The following is a 15,275-nucleotide window of genomic DNA, read 5'->3' as shown; positions in this document are numbered from 1 at the left end:
AGAAAAGTCACTGTACTTCTATGTGTCTGTTTCGTATCTAATGAAATAGGGATACTACCACTTATCTTAAAAATTTTATTAAAGGGAATTTCAGGAGATATCTAATACAGACACCTAGGAAGGTCCTTAACATCTGATATACAATGGATGTTGAATTTCCCTTCCAATTATATGGTAGAGTGATCCTATGGATCTGCACAAAATCCAATGATCTGCTTTTCTAATTCACCCAAGCTTTTATTGCTTAATAAGAACTACCAGATGTTAGGTGGTGTTTGAAATTCTTCTGCTTTAAAAATGTTAGTTAATAACATGTCTCATTAACCATATTCCTGTAGCTTTAGTTCATATATTAATTCCATTCTACAAAAGTATGCCTTCAGAAAAGTTGGAGTTCCAAAACTCACAATGAAATGTTAACTTTTCAGTGCATATGTAAACCAAATAATAATTTCATCATGTGTGTGTATACACACATACACACACACACACACACACATATATATAAAATTATTTAGTCCCATGACTCATCTAGTGATCTTCAAGTTTAAGGAATTTAGCAGGCTCATGTCTGGCTTATTAAGCAATAATAATCTTTATTTTATTAACATACTTTTCCTTATTGAATACAAAATAAACCATTACAAACTATAGTCACAATCATCAGGAGTAGATCAAAGCCACTGAACAAACAGAGACGAGCTATAAAAAAGTTTATTAAAAAAATAAACATATGTAAACATCTTTTTCATTCATACGGCTTTGTAATACAGCGTATCAGGTGCATGCCTTAAATCTCTGCACTGAGAGCACCGTAATTGTTAACTAACAATAATCAGCTTAATTTATCTTTCAGTGAGCTGTTAAATCTATCTGAAAATAAATAACCAGGTTCTGCTCAGTATACTAATACACATAGAAAATCACAAATGTACAATAGATCTCAGCAAAAAAAAAAAAAAAAAAAAAAAAGTAGTAACATGTAAAATTGAATCCATATATTCCAACTGTTTTTATAACATATTTTCATGTTTAAATTCATCACAATGTAGACTGGACTAAAGTGAAGCTAAAGGGGAGTAGGAACAGGGTAGGGAGGGATAAGATAAAGAACCACATCAACACCTACACACAGATTGTTTTGGCAGAAGCAAAACTGAGGACATAAGTTCTATATTTTTCTAACATCTATTTATTATTTTAGGCATGTCTTTCCTTTACTTTTAGCTGGGAGTTACATGCCCCAAAAGACTGAATACAAAGTAGGAAACCATAATTTCCAATGGGATAAAATTTTGAGGAAACCAAATCTCAATTACATAATTCAGTAACCACCTAAAAGTGAAGCCAAAGCACAGAATGGACAGTAATACAACAAGACTTAATAAATACCTGAGATTTTGCTGCAAGAACCTAAAACATGATTGTTTTCCTTAGGGCAAAATGTTTACTATTGATACAATCCTTCCATACTCTATCATCTGTTGGAACATACCTGTGGTGACTAAGGTTTTCCAGAATGGTCAAATAATATAATTTTCCTTTTTCATCTACTATAGGTGAAATATTTTATCACATCTGATTTAATTTATTTTAAATTCCTGAAATTTAGTTATTTAGTAAACTTTAACCAAAATATAATTTTAAATGAAATATAATGTTTCTAATTTAGTTGTTCACTGTATGGAAAAAGTTAAGTATTTATTGTTTGTCTAATGTATAACCATATTCTAGTGACAGAAGGAAACTACAATAGATTTCACAAAAGAAACTCTGGCAAATTTAAAAAAGTCCTGAATAGCAATTTCTGTAGCTTAATAACTCAGTAGTCTATTTGTACAATATATATGTGATTTATAAAAGTAATTCATAAATAATTTTAAGTCATTTAAAAATCTTGATCTTCTATGTCAAGGATCCATTTTATAAACCCATTTCTGAAAATATAATATACTTGTCATTTCTACCACATCAGCTTATCGCAACAGATGTCTAATGTTTATCCACAATTAAATGAAATGTGGAACAACTATAAAATACTTAAATTCTACCAGTACTATTAGGGTAATAATGCATTTAAATAGAAATAAAATTAAATGGCATGAATGTTTACTATACATGATATCTGTGAACAGAGCAAGACATGTATAACTTAATTTTTTAAAATTCTACTTAAAGATGAAAAAGCTTTATACTTCTGGAAAACAAATAAATGACTACCGAGGAAGTAAGAATTCTTTCTACAGGAAGAACCTATAGATTAACCTCTCTCAATTGTATACAATATGGCCTTAGCCAAATGTCAATGATCTTTTAAAAATCTATTTTTGGAATCCTAGTAACTTTAAAAGTTATATCCAGTAAAACTTTTATAGGTTACATTCAATAAAATGTCTTCAAAAAGAGAAAGGTCATTGCACAATTTAGGTGAAAATTGGAAATATGTATGCATCATAAACCTGTTACTGAGGTTAGGTAGTTTAAATAGGATGCTACATCTATTCCAGTCATCAGAAAATATTTTTCTTAATAGGCACCTTTACTTACTAATATCACATTATTTTTACCAAGAAACTAATAGGCCTTTCTTGGCTTTCTGTTGCACAAATTACAAAAACAAAAACAAAAACAAAAAAAAAAGAAAAAGAAAATGGTGCACCTCATTAAAAACCATTGAATTGACAGACAAGGATATAAATGAGAACAAACCATTAGAAATATGCTTAGCATAGTTTTACATTGCTGTACATACATTTCTTTTACACTTGTGTATTTCAAGTTACTAGGTATGAATCCAGTGGAAAAAAACCAATATAGACAGCTAACAGCAATCGTACATTTTTTGAGAAGTTAGACACCCATTACTATTTTGGTAACATGGCCACAGCTTTTGAAAACACAGCAGCATGAAATGACTCAAAGGTAGACACATCATTTAAATTTGTTCACCTTAAAAAAAAAAAAAGAAATGCTTTAGCAATATAAGGCACTTAATTTAAGACAGAAATTCTTTCTCCAGCTCATATATAGTCGGTCGGCTAATTTTGCTCTTCATTCTGCACAAAGGCACAGTGTAGTCCCTGTTCTGACCTTCCATGTCAGTGTCGAGTAACGAAGGCATCTGGAATTTAGTCCTCTCTGTGTCACCAAGGAACCAGCTAGGGGTCGGTCCTTGATGGCCCACTAACCTGTCTGTCTGCACAGGCTGAGACTCGGTCCTCTGTGGGAAAGCCTGCAGCAGACCTAGTCGGCTTCTAAGAGAGGAAGGGCGAGGCCGAGGCACAATATTGACAGCACTTGGTGAGACTTCACCTGGCAGGTTGTTGTGAGATGGGGATGGGGAGTGCAGCATCCCAGAAACCCGGTCAACTGGCAGTTCAGAGGCTCCAGTGGCTGAGATAATATTTGTGTCAGCTGGTTGAGGAGGCAAAGATAGGTGCAATTAGAAAGACAATGAATTCTAAAACAATAAAGAAAGAAAAATAATTATAATGACAATTCAACTTGGTAATCATTTTAAAGTGAGCTTCAGGGAAAACATGAACCCAACCTTCTAAAACTATCAGGATATAATGATTTTTTTAAGAAAAAATACTACAAGGTTGTCAAGAGTGCTTCAACCTATGGAAACTATATCTGTGAACAGAGCTTAATAAGCTTGATAGCGCTAAGGCCAATGATGGTTATAAATGTTTTATTAATAAGGTAAATTTCAAAAAGGATAAACAAATTTAAGACTTACACACGATGGTTAATATGATCAAAGATTTCATTTTTAGATTATTATTTGGAAAAAATTAATGTTCTGGGAACACAGTTAGCTTTTTGTTACCTCTTTTCTTTTTTGTTCTGAAGAATTGACTTATGACCATTTAGCAAATACTTACTTGGCTTAAAAACAAGAGGAAAAGAAAGGTTTCTTATGGGATTATTGTGCTAGATTTACCTTGTGTTAGATTTCTCCTAAATTCTTAAAAGTCTTGCATTATAAAAGAGTAATAAATCAATTTGTCAAAAGACAGTAATCTGAAAAAATCATTATGGAAAATGGGTGTAGTACTTGAAGAGAAGAGGTGGAAGAAAAGATAAAAGAAAGCAGTTTTAGTTTTATTATAACTTTTTATAACTGGCCCTACCATAGTATTTTACAATTTAAAAAGTATTTTTCATATGCACTACCTTAATTATATGAAGTTGATGTAATTACCTTCATTTAAAACAGAAATAATAATCAATCCCTACATAGCACTTTGTGTGCTACTTAATGTTTACCACAATCTTAAAACAGTGATAGAGATTAAATAGGTATATTATCATCTCCATTTTACAGGTGAAAAATCTGAGGCACAGATGGCTAAATGATTTGTCCAAGGTCACACAGAAAATAAGTGAGAACTCAGATTTTAACCCAGGTAGTTCCCATTTTATAAGCCACTACACTATGATGCCTCTCAAGGCATTAAAATGAGGAAACCAGTAAAATAATTTTCCCAAGATCATGAACTTACCAGATGGTTCAACCAGAACTTGTACCTTAATCCTATAACTCCAAATCACCTGTTCTACCCAGGTATCCCCACTGCTTCCTCAAGGGTCAATATTAAAGTGCTGTTTAACCACAGATCTTTTTAAGTGAGTATCACCCTGCACACAATGGTAAAATCCAATCATGTAAATAGTCATGAATTTTAGAGCTAGAAAGAACATAGATATGAGGAGGAGGAAGGCACCATAATACAGCAGAAAGACTCAGGTTCAAATCCTGATACCACTACTTACTAATTGTGTGTTCTTGCATAAGTCATTAATTTTCTATGAGTTCTAATTTCCTTACTTCTGAACTGGGGATAGGTGCATAATACAGTTGTTAAAAAGACTAAGAGTGATGAATTATATGAAAGTGTTTATTATCTATAAAGTGCTATAAAAATGCCTATAGTGCCCTTCTAGTCATTATCTAATGGATCAGAAACATCTATTGCACAATTTGATTTGTTTTCCTTTTTGAGCTTTCACATCTGGACATATACATCACTAAACTTTTTGGGTATTATACATGTCAATGGGGTAGTACCTGCTAAGCTCAATCCTCACATAAACTGAGCAATGAAGCAATATGATGTGGAAGATAAGTTATCACACTGAAGGTTAGAAGACCAGTTTTAGTATTAGTTCTCCCGCTACCTGTTGGTTCAGATTTGGGCAAATGACTTGATTTGTCTTCTCTGTAACATGAGGGACTTAGATCAGCTATTCTCCAAACTCTCTCTCTGTTTTAATATGCTATTACATATTTAAGTCACTGAAACTTAATTATGCTTTTCCCAGAATCCTAATTGTATTTGAATTACAATCAAATTGACAAGGAGAGAAGGGCAAAAGCAAAGATCTATGTGAACAATAAAACAAATTTTGAAATATAAGCACTTGGAAAAAAAAAGATAAAATCAGATATACATACTATTTGACATTCTAATCTCTACAATGGTGTTTTATACTTTTACCCAACCTACTTGGGATCTGACAAGCATTTCCATCAGACATGGTCCGCCTGTGATGTGATGCTCTTTCTTTTGAAGAAGCATAATAAGGCACATTCCCTTGTGTCTGCCTTATCAGGGAAGGAGACAGTTTTTTTGATATACGATGATCAGTCTCAAGTCTTGGCATGGAGGTTGGCTCATGACTACTCCCTGGAATGGCAGAACAAAAATCTGGATTGGGAATATCTGGGTCACAAGACACATGTATGCTACCCATAAATGCATCTTCATTGTCGGTCTGTAACAAACACTTTGTGGAACTAGAAGGCATGGACAGAAGGTTCACAGCATTTGCTGAGGGGAGTAAGGATGGGCTGTGTGCATCCTCTCTTTTAGACTGCAGCCTTGAAGGAGGACTGGCACTTCTGCGAGACCTGGAAGCACGCTGGAATAGCCCCTCACGCTTTTTCTTCTCTTCTTTGGGCAACAGTTCTTCAGGGGCCTGTGTTTTATTAAGTTCTCTGATATCTAGTCCCAAAGCCACAGATGCCAGCAGCATGGTGCAACCATACAGAGCCAATTCTGTTTTCTTTTTCTGGGGTGTTCTGCTCAGACTATTTGTCGGAGTTACTTGAGGAGTGCCAGTGGCAGAACTTGCAGAGGTCCCCTCCTCAAAGCTTTCAGGTTCCACCGTATTCTCTCTCTGATCATCTTTCCAAAGAGGTAGATCGACATATGTTTGATTAGGCAATTTTATTTGCTTTGGTTTTCCATCAGAGGAAAGTTTTGGCTCTTCGCAAGCACCTAAATAAAGATATAAACACACACACAATGGTGCCATTTTTCAGTAAAAAAATAATTTAAATTATATTGTAAAATAAAGCTAAAATCTAATAAATAAATACTCTGATGCAAAATATATAAAGTCCTTTTCAGTTTAGTACCTAATTCATCCAGAGGAATCTAAGGAACTGGAGTCCAGTGCTTTACTACTCAAATCATCTGCTGTTTTCTATCATTCAGAAAATTGTTCTTCATTGGCATGGATAATAGAAATTACTGTAAGAAACAGTCATCAGGATACAATAATGCACACACATACACATGGGCATTAGAATATATCATACAAAATATGCTCTAAAAATATGCCAGGCACCATCATCTACAGCTAGCCTGTGTGTAAAAGAACTGTTCTGCCAAGAGATCAGTGATCCTCAAATGGTGCTTCCTGAACCGCAGTATCTGCATCACGAACTTGTCGAAATGCAAAGTCTTGGCCCACCCCAGACTGCTGAATCTGAACTTCTGTGAGTGGAGCCCAACAATCTGTATTTTAACAAGCCTTTACTACAGTTTGAGAAAATTCTAATAGAAGAAGATTCTTCAAAGATGTGATGAAATTCCAAAGGGTTACAAATTATACTAGCTGAGGATGCTATAATTCTTATCATTTATTTGTTTAACAATGAATGATCAAACTACAAACTCCTTAATCTGGTTTCCAAAGCAGTACACAATAGAACCTCCAATTCTTTTACTAGCATTTTGTCTTATTATAAGTACAATTTGCTCTATCGTCTAGGCAAGCCCGAACACCAGTGTTCTCTGCAATCAAGTCTGTGTTCTTCCCACCTAGGCCTTTTGTTCAAGGTGCCCTCTTCCTTCCACTCTTCAACACTACTTACCAAAGTTCCATTTTTCCTCACAAAGCACTCTCACCACACACAAACACTGCCCATTGCCCCTCATGGAATCTCAGCTTCCTTTGAAGGCCACAGAGCATGTCTTAGGTTCTTCCTTTTACTTACTTTTAGATTACAGTCAACTGTGGGCAGGCCCACAGATGTATGCTTCTGGGGACATGTTTACTAATCTTTTAGTCCTCTGAGGACTAATCTTCCCTGGATAGGGTCTTCGCCAAAGTAGGCACTGAGTGCATTTTGGTGAATTGAATGCACAATAGATGCAATGAATAACAAAGTGAATTATCAATCCATACTTTTAAAAAAAACGCGGTGGGATGGGGTGGTATACACAACTGAAATCCAGACATTTCAGAGGATATTAAGCATTTCCTTATGCATATTTAGGTGCACCTTTGGTGATCAGTAAAACACTCATTTTCTCCCTGAAGTCATTATTTACAATGATCCATCCATAATCTTTCCCAGTCCTTCTTTGATGAATGACATGTATTTGTAGCCCCCCAAATCTATATAAGATTAAATAGTCCTTTTAGGGTTCATTTAGCCATTGAATAAATATTGAATGCATACTATGTTCTAGGCATTGGAAAAAGAGTGGTAAGCAAAATAGATAAAATCCTTTCCTTTATGCAGCTTACATTCTAGTTCTGGGTGACAGAGAATAAGACTTGTCAATATAAACAAATAAGATTTCAGATAAGATCTGTGAATAAATTTAAAAAGGTATTGATATAGAGAGATGGGGGTGGGAGTGAGATATTACTTTAGCCAAGGTGGTCAGAAAAGGCTTTCAGGTAACACTTGAGCTGGGATATAAATGATGAAAAGGAAACTGCCAGACAAAGATAGGGATAGTAGGAGGGAGATGTTTTGGCAAAGTAGAAAACAAGGATAAAACACTTTTTGGTCATTAAACCTTTAAGTGAGCTATAGAGTTAACTTAACGGTGACTAAGCTGAGTCAGCCAAATTTATTCTCTTATTTCCCCTATAAGAGTTAATAGGGGCAAAATATTCTAAGAAAGAAAGAATTAAGGGGGAAAAATGGTTTAAACCCTGTATCTGGACAAACCACCACAAATAATGAAAAATACACTGTAGGAATAACAGTTTTATTACTATTAATTGTTCTTCGTTAGCCCTCAAACTATCTTTGACAGTAAAATGCAGTATATAATAAGAGGACAATTTCTTTCAAGCCTTTGTAGGTAAGAATCAGTACACAATAATGAATCTGAACAATAGAAAGCATCTATTCAAGAATTACAGAGCACCTGTCTCATGTGTACCCGAATGCATTTATGGAGATATTTATACCGAACCCACATCCTTATGACAATGCAGGAGAAACTGAATGTGGGTAGTGAGTGATAAGGTGCCTGTAAAATTGAACTGAGCACCGATAATAAATTCAAGAAATTTATACCATGTTTTGTTAAAACATTTTTAATATGGCTACAGTTTAATATGGCCACAAAAGAACAAAGGTCTCTCTTAAATTGTCAACTATAAAAACCAAATTTCTTTTCTTTGGTAGTAACAATCCTTAAAGTTTTTCAATAATTTCCATATCTTTTCAACCTTTCAATATCAATATCATTATGATCCATTTAAATTAAATAGAAATTCCAATGTGATACTCTCAAAGCAGCAGTTGCCCATTGTTAGCCTGTTTCATGAGATTTCATCATGTCAAGAAGTAGCAACAGAATCAGAAGCTCTAACCCATTAGTTCTCAGAACTTCTAGAGGATCTATATTTTCATATTTACACTGTCTTCTGTATTAAACTAATCTGGTTCTACATAATTAATTATGATGCTAATTTTCCTGGCAAGGAATAGCAGTTAAGATTTCCCAAAAATCATACAGAATCCAATTATTTTCTGTCATAAAGACTTAATGGACCAGAAATAACTTCTGAGCTTGACTAAAACCTATAAGAAATGTTACTGCTTGCTAACCTTCCCCTTGATACTTTAATGGTGACACGAACACCATTAAGGCAAAGCTTCAGAACCCACAGATGCTAAATCCAACTCAAACAAATTCTACTTCCTGAAAAAGATTTACCTGTCTGGTCCACAAACAATGAAGCCAAGGGCATGGTTTTCTGATTTTTTATTAAGATGGTTGACCAAGGACTGTTGCCATCTGAGAGAGGTCTTATTCTACAAAAGAAAGATGTTTATTTTGTTACAATAGAATCACATGACACACAAATTAGGTTTTTGTGTATACATGCCAATTACAGTATTTTTAAGGTAGCAGAGAGCACACATTTGCATGCTAATTTGAAGAGTTAACAAAGTACAAATAAAATCTTAAAGTGAGACAGAAACTATATCATGGAGTTTTTTAACTGCCTAACTAATAATAATTAATTTAGTGTGTTTTATGCTCATCCTAGAAAATTAAATTTATATTTAGATATTTCTGTACTAACTTAATTGCTTTTCAAAAGATAAGTCTGGCCAATGCCGTATTTTCAAAAGGGGCTGCAATTTGTCACAGTATACAATGGAATACCACCAGATATCACACTTGTACCTTTCTTTGCAATCAGTTCTTTCTTTGATTTGAATTGAATTTGGTCCCCACGTACAACCTTTTTTCTTGAAGTTCCTTTTTACATCTTCAAATTCTTCTTGGCGACAAACTGTGTTCCTTCCCCAAGTTTTATTGCTTTCATCTGAAGTCACTAAACAGAGAGCATCATTCAGCAACCTAATCAGCTTTGTTCAAAGTTAAATAAATCAAATATGTTGTGAAACTTCCTTACACAAAACATGAAAAAAATTATTTCTCTCATCCAGCCTATGGCAAATTTCTTTAATCATAAAAATATCAAGGAAAGTGGAATAAGTGAACAGAAAAGATGCATACTTGAGGTAAATTAACAGCAAAGATCTCATTATTTATATATATATATATATATATTAACACTGTGTTAGTATTTTCACTATTTGAAAAAAAATCAACAGAACATTTAACTTAAAGTGAACTTAGTGCCCTAATTTTTAAATTAAATCAATGACAGTTTTGAATTTGAGGTACACAAGTATATTTTAAAATTGTAAAATTAAAGCTAATTTTGCATTAGTCATCACTACTTTGTTCAGTCCTCACAATAGTTTGGCTATGATTGCTTTTTAAAAATCACAAAATGTGAAAATATTTGATAGTCTGTATCTTGCGTTTTTTTCACAGTCTCACAAGGAAGTTTATATTCACATGTAATATCCACATCTTCCTGATACACGTATCTGCTATCCCTCCAGCTTTCAGGTGCACTTACAATCGACTTGGAAATCACTGGAGAAGAGTATTATTATTACTACACACTTAGGAAAAAAAAACCCATAACACACAAGATGTTCTAAACACGCACAAAAATTATGATACACACAGTTTAAAACATGATAGAGCCACAATCATTTTTTTTTGCCGTAAAAATTAGGTACAGATAAATACAATCTATAAGGTTTATATTTTATATATAGTCATGTATTACCCATTTTCATAAAAATTATGTATATACACACACCCACACATACACACTGAGAAGGGAAATCAATAAATACAGATATCAAACTTTTATTAAACTGTTTAACTTTGTGGGACAGGACTGCTGATGCAAAGGAACTTTAACTCTGTAATTTTTTTTTTTTAATTGGAGGCACAATGAATGATGGTTGCCTCTGTTTTGTTTCAGTATTTTCCACATTTTAAAATATACATATTTTTGTGTATATTAGTATGTATATGTATATGCATGTATATATATATGTGTGTATGTGTGTGAATAAAAAACGCTGACAATCTTGAATAATTTGTTCGTGCTTTCTATTAGAAGAGGTTATAGTAGAATTAGAGAGGAATGGACTAGGGACTTACTAGACCTGAGTTTATTTCAGCTACACAACTTACCTGCTGATGGTCCCATACCTAGCACCATGTTCTCACATTTAATTTCCTTATTTGTAAAAGTGCAATGATACCATGTGACTTGCTTAACTCAGAGGGTTGTGAGAAAATAAAGGTTTGTGTCTGTGTAAGTGCTTTGAATATTGCAGTGCTATGTAAAGCTATTATTTTTAAAGTACATGTTTAACACAAAATGATTTCAATATAGTTTAATAATGGAGTCAATAGCCTTTACACTTGAGAATCAGTGCATTTCAGTTACGTGGCTGTAAAGGGAATGCAAAGTCTTATACCACAAAAATTAATTTTGAATCAACAACTGTCCACTACTTTTTGATCATTCTTTTAAAAATACAGTAAAAGCTTTCAATGTAGCCCAACTAAATAAAACGTCCATTAGCTATTTTAATATCTTTGAATTTTTATTAAAAAAAGCAAATAGTAAAAAGAATCATAAAATAGTATTTTAGAGAAAGTCAACACTTCTACATCTAAGTTCTGTATAACCAAAGTTCATGAAGAAGCTGAAGTATTTTATATTTAAAAAAAATTAAGCAAGAACAGAACCCACATCTTCAAAAGCCTTGAGTGCATTTTATTCCATACCACCTAATTAAATTCTCTTATTCTAAGGTTAGGGGAAGACAAGTTGGAAAATATAAAGCATAAGAAAAGGAAAGCTTTATAGTCAGATATCAAAAATTACCTAGATAACTCTGGATCTTCAGTGTAAAATGGGGCTAATACTACTTCCCTTTTAGGTGTTGTGAAGATTAAATAAGCAAGTGAATGTTAGACAACAAAGGTTTAACACCAAATACAGTGACTAGCCCATGGTAAGATCTCAGTAGATGAGAGTTGTAATTATTAATTATATCATTAAATGCTTTTTTAAAAGCTGTATTGATTAAACAAATGTCTAAATGTTGTTTACCTAACACTAAGGGGAAGCATTTAATAATTTTATATGAATTATTTCTGAAATCTATCACTTTGTCCATTCATACAACTAAATATATATATACATGTATCCTTAATATCCCTAAGCACACTTTTATTTTTTTAAGAGCTTTATCTTCACTTCAGATAATAAATTTCTAGAACAAGATTTGAGGCTAAAGATAAAATACTTCCAGACACTAGGCTTGAATTTTGAGGTTTCTGTACTTGGTTTTGACAGCATTTTTAAGTTGTATTTAAGCATAAAATACACAATTGTAGCTGGGGACTCCAACACTCCTTCTCTCTCAAAAAACTGATATTAAAAGCATGCAGACAAAGAGCAAAGTAATACAAGTGTGGAGTTTCTGCCTCCACTCCAAAGAAACTACAGAGAGCTAGGGATAAAACAGAAAGTTTTATTTCTCTCTTTTAGTCCCAATCTTTAAATTTTTTGAAATAAAGAACTTCTGACTTACCTATTTCTTCCTACTTAACTCTTCACAAATAAGGAGTGTAAAAATTGTGTGTTTACAGCCTTTTTTGTAAGTTTCAAAGTCAATGGGAAAAAGGCTTTCAGATTTGCACATTCTCTATGATACTGAATATAGAAATATCTATTAAGTTTATTTTTTCAAGTAAATAAAATTTATTGCTCAAAACACCATTGAACTAACTAAACATAGTTGGGAGATGATTTACAATCATGGCTTGAATTCATGCTCCACGACAATTATCAGAAAGATGGTTGACAGTGGTAGCAAAGGTGTTTGGTGATAAGGTATGATTTCCCTTCCTGAGTTCATCTCAAAGGGCCTCTCTCTTGTGGTCTTCGTGTCTAGTTTCCTTGGTCTATCCCTACTCCTTCTCTCTGTCTTCTGTCTCTCCTTCAGTTAGACCCGAATGTTCCCAGTCTTTTTCTTTCCCTGTCACGCTCTCTCTCTCTCTTCCTTCCTCCTCTCTCCCTACTTTCCTCCCTCTCTTGATTTGCTATCATTTTTTTCCCCATCAACATTATTGAACATTTACTGTACTAAAAGGCTAGAAAAGGTATAGTGAAGACTCCATGCTCTTGAGATTCTAGCCTCACCACTTATAGTTACAGACTTAGATCAAGTTTATAACCTTTCTATGCCTCATTTGGGGATGATAATGGTATCTATCTGATGAGGTGGTTTTGAGACTTAATAGAAGTAATACATGGAAACAAATTAGAATAGTCCCTGGAACATAGTAAGTGGCTCAATGGATATTAACAATCACTATATTGCTATAAACTGCTGTATGGTAGGTATATGTTATGTTGAACAAATGAGACATGGCCTCTGCCTTTATGAAACTTACAATTTAATATTTTTACTTTTCTTAGCTGATCACAGACTTGTCACTATAGTCAGCCAAGTTTTCTTTTTTTTTTTTTTGTGAAGTAGGGCAGGGTGGAATGGGGGAGAGTAAGGTTACCAATATATTCAGATTGTATCACCTCTTTGGAAAACTAAGTGCTATAAGTTTACTATCCATTATGATACTCTGTTATTGGAAAAATATGCCAAGGATGGGTAATAGTGGCAGGTTCCTGAAATAAAAGAAGGTTGTGTGATTTACTTTTCCACTATTCAATTCTATTAAACAATAGGGAAAAAGGTGTGTTTTTTGCCATTGCTTTAAGACATCAACTGTTAGACTATACTCTGAAACTTAAAATTCTCAGAGGATTAGTGAATTCTATTTCTTAAAAAGAAGGGTGCCCTTAATATGCCATTGCATAATACTTAGAGTAAGCCAGAGGAAGTTATAAGAAAACAAATATTTTGTGCAAATGTTAGATGGATATGGTGCACTCTTTAGCAGACAATGATTCTTTGCATAATGGTGAAATACCCACGCTTTAGTCCAGTCATTCTTATATTGTAAGGCCCTTTTTGTGGTATTCTTTAACCAATCTTTGGGGTAATCTCTTTTTTGTTCCATTTTATTCAATTGATTCCCATCTCTCTTTCCTACAGTTTAAGTTTTTTTGCATTTTAGATGGTTTTAGAATCAACTTTTCTCGCTCAAGTTTACTAACATTTCCCCATCTTTTGTCCAGAGGAAATATGCCAGACAACTTCTTCAACTCACAGTGAAAGAAACCCATTTTCCTAAATCCTGTCTTTATAAATGTATCATTATCCATTTGAAAGAGGAAAAATCTTCACAACGAATATAAGCTGGTACTATAAAAGGCAGACAAGTGAGAGACCTTTAGTCCACAAAGAGCTTCAGAGAAATAATAATAATAAAAATAATGATAGTAATAATTGACACCATGTATGGAGCTTTTAACATGTGCCAGGCACTATTTAAGTGCTTTATATACATTAACCCCTTAAAACCTATTATTATTATTATTCCCAATTTACAGAAACAGAATCTGAGACATGACAAGGTTAAGTAAACTTGTCCAGAGTCACAGAGTAGCAAGGGTCAGAGGTGGGATTCAGTCTCGGATAGTTTGGTTCCAGAGCCTCTACTCTTAATTGCCATGCTATATTAAATTGTGGAGAAAAAATGGGACTTCTATGCAAGCTAGTAACAGAGAAGACACACAAGTGAAGACGAGTAAGCTGTTAGAGCAGCTGGAGTCAGAAAGATGATCAAGATTCCGGATAGAGTTCCTATTCTAAAGTTCTTGAACAGTTCCTATTCATAAAGCTGGTCCTGTTTAGAATATTTGGATTAGAATATTTTCATTGGGTAGGCAGCTGTTGTTCATAACTTTATTACTTCAGAGAACAAATGCTAAGGTGCTTGCTGTTTGGGGGAAGTGAGGATGCTCCCTAAACTGGTTTCATTTCAACCCTCCAGTGTTAGAATTTGTTTGAAATCCTAGAAGTATTCAGTTTAGTTAGTATAAATCTTGTGCCCAGTCAGGCCTGTTCAGGAGTAACTTCCATATTTCACTGAGGCTGATAATCACAATTGAAGAATATGAAGTCAACAAGGGAGGACAGAGAAACAGCTGAAAATAAAGGAGGCTCAAGACGTATCACTTGCCCCCTCACCACAGCTGTGAGATAAGACCTGATGTCATTTTTTGTTCTTTTAATTAAACCCTTACCCTGTCTAGCCAAAAGCAAGGTACAAAATATTGTTTTATGAAAAATACATTCCCAGAAAGATAAATTAGTTATAAGCAAATAATGGTACTTGAAGTTCTAAGATTTTGCTCTTATTTAGACT

The 15,275-nt window shown here is 33.7% G+C and overlaps 1 protein-coding gene across 2 annotated transcripts in view; it reads right to left on the bottom strand.

Moving 5' to 3' along the window:
- Window positions 1–699: 699 nt before the first annotated feature.
- The window catches only part of MAP3K21 (mitogen-activated protein kinase kinase kinase 21), a 55,368-nt gene continuing 40,792 nt past the window's right edge, over window positions 700–15,275 (bottom strand). Inside the window, exons 7-10 of one of the 2 annotated variants that reach the window (XM_037821080.1) lie at window positions 9,738–9,888; window positions 9,261–9,358; window positions 5,514–6,287; window positions 700–3,414 (exon numbers count right to left, since the gene is read on the bottom strand). In XM_037821080.1, coding sequence (XP_037677008.1) covers window positions 2,996–3,414; window positions 5,514–6,287; window positions 9,261–9,358; window positions 9,738–9,888 — 1,442 coding nt within the window. In that variant the 3' untranslated portion in view covers window positions 700–2,995. Of the gene's footprint in view, window positions 3,415–5,513; window positions 6,288–6,427; window positions 6,543–9,260; window positions 9,359–9,737; window positions 9,889–15,275 lie in introns of those variants that run through there. The other variant, XR_005214484.1, reaches the window with a different exon arrangement.

Source organism: Choloepus didactylus, chromosome 2 (genome assembly GCF_015220235.1).
Source record: "Choloepus didactylus isolate mChoDid1 chromosome 2, mChoDid1.pri, whole genome shotgun sequence".
In the NCBI taxonomy this organism is placed as follows: domain Eukaryota; kingdom Metazoa; phylum Chordata; class Mammalia; order Pilosa; family Megalonychidae; genus Choloepus; species Choloepus didactylus.
The sequence above is the reverse complement of the archived record's forward strand: the minus strand, read 5'-3'. Positions and strand labels throughout refer to the sequence as shown.